Source organism: Aulonocara stuartgranti (assembly GCF_965226115.1).
Source record: "Aulonocara stuartgranti genome assembly, chromosome: 16".
NCBI lineage: Eukaryota > Metazoa > Chordata > Actinopteri > Cichliformes > Cichlidae > Aulonocara > Aulonocara stuartgranti.
The window spans coordinates 24,859,170-24,865,697 of NC_138952.1; the positions used below are offsets into that span (position 1 = coordinate 24,859,170).

Genomic DNA, 6,528 nt, shown 5'->3' on the forward strand with positions numbered 1-6,528 from the left:
GGATTTGTCGCTTTCATGATGACAATTTTTGTATCAAACAGCAAAGCATAAAACGGGTTAATGGGTAAATGTATGGCTACAGGTAAAGAAACAGCAGGTAAATTACAAAATGTATGGTTATTTTAAGGTTTGAGTTGCCAAAGGCAGCTTTATTGTTCAACATTTCTAATAGAACAGCTGTAGGATAGCTCTGAAACTTTAAGTTGAATACATTTCAACTTGATATCTAAAAATAGATCCTACTGTGAATATTTGCAAATTAAGTTTATTTTTTTAACTTTCACATTAAAACATTGAAATATGAAAACCAAGTTTGTTCTCTTGCTGCTTAAATAGATCATTCATTATATTTACACAGCCAATAATGAACTCAGCACAATTACTGTTCCATTTTCAGCCAGCTGCCACTAGGTGGTGTATATATCCTTTCAAACCCCTTCATTTAAATACAACACATTACTTCTATGTGTAAAATAACAGCAGGTGGTTTTAAGGATGGATTAACCTTATAATCACAGAGGTGACAAATTCAGTTAAACACAAGTTACTCTGGCAGCTTAACAAAGAATCCTTTTAACGATCCTCTTGAACTTTAGCGGTTTCCCCTGTACGGTATTCATGCTCATTCAAGCAGTACTTTGAAGCTAAGGGGGGATGAAAGTCTTTAGTGCTCATTGACAGTGTGCATCATCGGCGAGTCTCTTTGTCCAAAAGGTCTTTAGCTTCGTTGATCTTGGCAGCGAGATACGGGGAACCACCTGCAAACACAAAAACAATTTTGGTGCAACTCACTAAACCGGCTCTACATGCAGTATAACAGACAGGTTTTGGTTAGAGGCAACTTTATCTCTTGAATTAATATCACAGATAATCACAGATAACAGATCGATCTGGTTTAGGTTTACCTTTATCCGGATGGTTCAAGACCATAATCCTCCGATGGGCCTCTCGTACCTTGGCTTTAGTGCTGGCTGGGCTGGATGTAACATAATACATCCATGTGATTAATTAGAAATGATAAAAATATGCCACATTTTAGAAGACCAACATTATTTATACCAAAAAGATGCATTACCTGATGCCCAGAATGAGACTGGCCTCTCGTTTGGACATCTTCTGCTCAAAGCCTCCTTTGTAGTATGATGAAAAAGTCTGAGGAGACACCACAGTATTAGACCTTTGATTATGTATGCCAAATAACTTTATGATAGAACAGATTTTTTTAGATCATTCCTCTAAAGACAGGCTAAAGCTACAGCACCCTCTGGCTTTCTTTAAAAAGGTTAATAGTCTGAGGAGGAATATATTTCAAACATACTTTTTAAATGACGTGTGAAACATTCAGGGTGACAAATGCAGAACATTTATAAAAAACAGCACATAGAATCCATACCACAAGTGCACACGCAGGCAAAAAAATGCATAAAAGTTCATGAAACCTAAAAATAGTTCCCTTTATTATTTACATGGTTTGGGTAATGACAGGTGAAAAAGACTCAAGACCAGTATTTCCTGAATCCACCTGCCTGTAATATCTGAGATCAACATGTTAACGTGGCACAGTGTGTAGCAATTAGGGCTGCTCGATTATGGCAAAAATGATAATCACGATTATTTTCACTGAAATTGAGATCTCGATTATTTGATGATATTTATTTAACCCTTTAAGACCTACCATAGAACCAAGTCCGCCAGAGCTTATATTATTATTTTTTTTTTTTTTACATGTTGTAGTGCCATTTTTGGGAGCATTTCAAGTTGCTATACATCAATACAACTGTTATAGCCCATATTTTAATAATATGTATGCATTAAGTCCATAGTAATTACATTAATTGCAAAAAAGCGCAATAAACTACAAAAAAATTGAAAGTCGTTTTTTGGTTTGTTTTTTTTACATATATTTCTACTTGGAGAAATTTAAGAGGTTTATCCCTCAAAACTTTAAATACAAAAAAGTTGCAAAAAATAGTTTCCCACCACAGGAAATTTATTTTGAGCGTCTTCATAGTTTTATTTTGGAGATACAGCAATTTTTATATACTGCAGGAAAAACAAAAAAAACAAACTATGATGCAAATTTGCAAAGAAAACAGCATCTGCATCAAAATAAACTATTTCCAGCAGTGCAATTTGAGTTCTAAGCATCACAGAAACTATACAGAAAAGTATAGAGTCAAATATGAATTATAAAAACACCAGTATAGGCTTTTAAGGCCTACAAGTAAAAAACTACATTTTCCGCGAAAATGATGTCACTTCCGGTTTCGGACAGGAAATGGCAGACATGCGGTAGTTCGCATCGACGTCTTTTTCAATGTGGGAAGTGTTACGAACAGCTGATCGGATCGGCAAAGGTGTTTCTGGAATATTATGTTTTGTTGCTGCAAGCGCTTTTTATGCAATTTCTGCAAAGCTTTATGTGGAAGGAAACCGTGACCGAGGACAAGCTGATGACATAAGATGTAAGTACAACTCCTCCGGTTTCATATGCAAAACAAATTATTGCGCTAGCTTACAGGGCTCCGGTTCTACAGGGGTTTAAAGGGTTAACAATAACAATGTATTGAATAATGACTTTAAAAAAAATAATATAAAATAGTGTGCAAATACTGATAACAGTGCAAATGTTTGCAATATAAAAAATAAATGAAAAATGTAAACATCTATGTTTAGTGAACTTTGCAGTGTTGCTCTGTGGTGCAGCTACGACACTGTAGCAAAGTTTACACACTATGTCTACTTGATCCACGTCTGACTCCGCCAACCCATAATGTTTCCACACCACTGAAGTTTTTTTTTTACCTCTCTTTTCAACCAAAGGCAGTCACTCTCCTCTCCAAATAACTTCTGCTTAGCTTTCCGAGCTTCCTTTCGGTCCTCTTAATTGTTGTGAGGCGTGTTCGAAATGCAGAGGTGCGCTCGATTTGCCACACGGAGCAGTGCGAGAGTAAAGCACGAGGGAGGGGCTAATAATCGGCTCAGTCATTTTTAATGATCGTTGAAAGCCCAGATCATAATCGTGATTAAAATTCGATTAATTGAGCAGCCCTAGTAGCAATTATTCACCTGGAGTAGATATAAGCATTACAGTGGATGTGCAGGATGTTCATCATTTACTTACTGACGAAGGCATCTTCTTCACAGTTTCAGAGAAGACTTGGCCAAGAGGCTTCCAAAGGTGGAAAGCATACCGGCCTGTAGATTAAACACAAGACATGCACAAGAATTTTAAACCAGAAAAAAAGAAGAAGAAGAAGAAAGCTTTCAAACTACAGAAATTAAAAAAAAATCAAATTCAAAATCAAACCATTATTACCTGCAAACCCTGCTGCAGCCACACCAAGACCAACTGCAATTAATGTCCGTCCCTGTCACCAAAAACGAAACATCCAGCTGTTAGCACACTGGGTCAGACAGGTCATTCGACACAGATACTTGAGTAACTTCACTATTTAAAGTTAAACTTTATTGACTTGTGTCTGCTGATCATGTTTACAATGTTTTAAAGCAAATAACCTTTGCTTTAAAACAGACACCTTTTCCTTTGGAGTTCTCTCTATCCCCTCCCATGATCCATAGCTTCAAAGCTGACTCTGGCTTTTCGTCATGTTTCTACAGAAAAAAATAGGCCAAAAATGATGCTTTTCTTGCATCATTTTTGAATGGCCATTTTAAACTTCTAATATCTAGAAACCTACTTCAGCTAGGAACTTAAATTTTTTTAGGGTGTATGTCTGGTACTAGAGCGCTACGAATACAGACCTCAAGGTGAGTAATTATGCCAGAATGCCAGATGCTTCAAGCCCAAACTATTTGGACCTCCGATATCTAAAAACAGACTTTGAGGCGTGTTGCCGATTGTTGTTTACAATTTCTCATATTCGAGGTGTTTTTGTTTCCCCCCCAAACAGTCCAAATGAATGTGAAACTAAATGGTTGCACAGATATTAAAGCCTCATTATCAAAAATAAATAAATAAAAACAAATAAATAAGAAAAAATACATTTTCTTCCAGCTTCCCTGTAATACCAAGTATGACACCATGTACCAAATCCAAATGAACTTTTTTGAAGGCACAAATTTCTCTTCATCATTATATCCTCCTGCCTCCTGACCCACGTTAACACATGGACTGAACATACACACACCCACAATGGACAACTGTACCCTCAAACACACAATAATAACATGGACTGAAACACCACTCACAACCACCAGCACTTTATATAGCCTCTGTAGGAATTATATCTCACTTATCATAACTGCACTACTGTATAGCTCTGTAATAATCATTCTGTACATACGATAATTTTTAACCCTACAACTGTTTACAACTTGCACAGTTCCCATTTCTGTATAGCTGTATATCTCAGATTCTGTAAAGTTATTTATTTCATATTCTGTATAGTTTTTCATATTTACATCCTGTTCATAGCCTGTACATAGCTTGTACTCACTACAGCCTGTACATACTTATAGTTATAGAATATTCACAACATACTTCACACCGTGTACATTATAACATTCCATAATAGACCCATTTCTGTAATATACTCACATATCTATATTATTGCTAATATTTATTGTAATATATCTATATCACTAAAGCACTTCTGGATGGATGCAAACTGCATTTCGTTGCCCTGTACCTGTGCATGTGCAATGACAATAAAGTTGAATTCTATTCTATTCTATATCCAATATTCATCATGGTGATCGCTCTTATTTTCCCAATAACATTTTTAGAAATCATCCCAGTAATGCAACTTGAACTTCTCCGTGTTCATAGTACCAGATATTTAATATAGAAAACTGAAGTAGTGGTAATTTTCTAATACTGATAGTTTACTGTTTCTCGATGCCAGAGATACGTCTAAAACAGCCCTACCTCCATAATTAAATAAATGGGACCTGAAAACGTGCATTTTTTTAAAGCGTGTCTTTCCCCTGTTTAAACCTCAGTATATTTTGCATCGTATTTTTTAAGCCTCACAATAAATATTAATGACATCTAAAAGAACCTCTGCAAGGGCTCTTGTCACACATGGCCTGCACTGTGTTAACCCATCGACATACAAACGTCACTGTTCCTTGGAGTCATACATGTAACCCACATGTAGCTAGTTGTGGCTAACCAGGTTACGATTCCTCATCTACTGTTGTTTAACCCAGAGAAAATGAAGATTGCACCAATTAGCCCTGAAAGCTCGTGTCTGTGAGACATTCTTTAAAGCTTACTTTGCTCAGGTTAGTTCGCTAGCTTCTGTACCTGATGCAATAGACCGACGTGCCGTTAGCGGTCATTGAGGTTACTTAACAGAAGCGTCAGCTGCTATCCAACCACCTCGATTTAGTTTGACAGACACAAAAGTCCTAAGTATTTAAAACAGGTATTTACCAGCTGCCTGTCTATCTCCGCGTCACTTCTAACACTGGTTTTTGGAGAGTACTCAGTGTATCGCATCAGGTCTCCATCCACGGTCATTCCACCGGCGTTCGCCATGTTGCCTCACAACTGTTAAACCCAGAAATGACTTAGAGCACATCCGGTTGTGACTTTCACAATAAAGTCGTCATCTTTGTTGGAATGGGGACTGTGTGGCTAATTGCAGGGAACATTGAGATTTTTTTTTGTTTAAATTAACTAAATGCCATTAAAAACTCATTTTCTTAATTTAAATGAAATAAACAGAAATGACAGTATGCTTCAAAGTAGTTCAGTTAAAACACTGTTGGAGAAAAATTATTGGATCTCATGATGAAAATGCAAGTTTGCTTACTTGAAGTACAGCATTCCAGTCAAGTCATAGCAAACACCATAAATAAACCAACACTCACCCTACCACAACCCCCCCGGTAATAATAAAAATCGAAATAAAATCTGATGTTTCATCTCCAAAACATAAAGCCACAACATTATTGAACATGTGTGCTCATGTGTCAAACAACGCTATACAATTGTGTATATATCATAAATATATACACAATGCTTTTTTCTGAATACTATTTTCATGTTTAGCGCAGAAGAAACTGTAAAAATAGTGTTTTCCAAGGACAGCACAAAAAAGAAAAGCGAATTTTTAAAAAATGCCACGGCTTTCCTATTGGTGTAAAAGTGAATCATGTCGACCAATAAAAAAAATAAATAAATAAAAGATTTGGCAACACGTGGGATTTGGTTATTTAGTGAGAGGGGAAAGTTTTGGAAGTGACGGCAGCAAAAAATCCACCAATATAGACTATATTTATATGAAACGAGTATACTTACTGCATTTGGTGTATTTTAACCATATATAATGCATATTACTCGGTTGTCTGGCTGTTATCATTTCTAACTTACTTAGCTGACTATTACAATGACAGGGACACTGTTTGCTTTTTAATGTAGACAACTTTATTTTTACTTCAAGACATGAAACTGATCATTTCAATTTTTCTGTGATGCCAATTCACAACAAAACTCGCCTGAAGGAACTTTATACCATAAGCTGAAAACCCTCCATAAGGTGGAGAAATCCCCGACAA

At 36.2% G+C, this 6,528-nt stretch overlaps 1 protein-coding gene across 1 annotated transcript; it reads right to left on the reverse strand.

Annotated features, from left to right (window-relative positions):
• Positions 1-249: 249 nt before the first annotated feature.
• On the reverse strand, positions 250-5,545 carry dnajc15 (DnaJ (Hsp40) homolog, subfamily C, member 15). The gene is made up of 6 exons (XM_082507324.1): positions 5,402-5,545; positions 3,320-3,371; positions 3,125-3,198; positions 1,076-1,152; positions 906-976; positions 250-758 (listed from the first exon to the last, which is right to left on the reverse strand). The coding sequence occupies exons 1-6, from the start codon at positions 5,504-5,506 to the stop codon at positions 688-690; spliced, it is 450 nt and encodes a 149-aa protein (XP_082363450.1). The 5' UTR covers positions 5,507-5,545; the 3' UTR covers positions 250-687.
• Between the last annotated feature and the right edge of the window lie 983 nt (positions 5,546-6,528).

Bases quoted from the DNA above. Each gene is read 5' to 3' on its own strand.
- dnajc15 (XM_082507324.1), bottom strand. From the start codon at position 5,506: ATGGCGAACGCCGGTGGAATGACCGTGGATGGAGACCTGATGCGATAC. The intron at 1,153-3,124 runs GTAAGTAAATGA...GTGTCTCCTCAG, and splicing joins TGAAGAAGATGCCTTCGTCA to ACTTTTTCATCATACTACAA. The intron at 759-905 runs GTAAACCTAAAC...TTGTGTTTGCAG, and splicing joins CTTGAACCATCCGGATAAAG to GTGGTTCCCCGTATCTCGCT.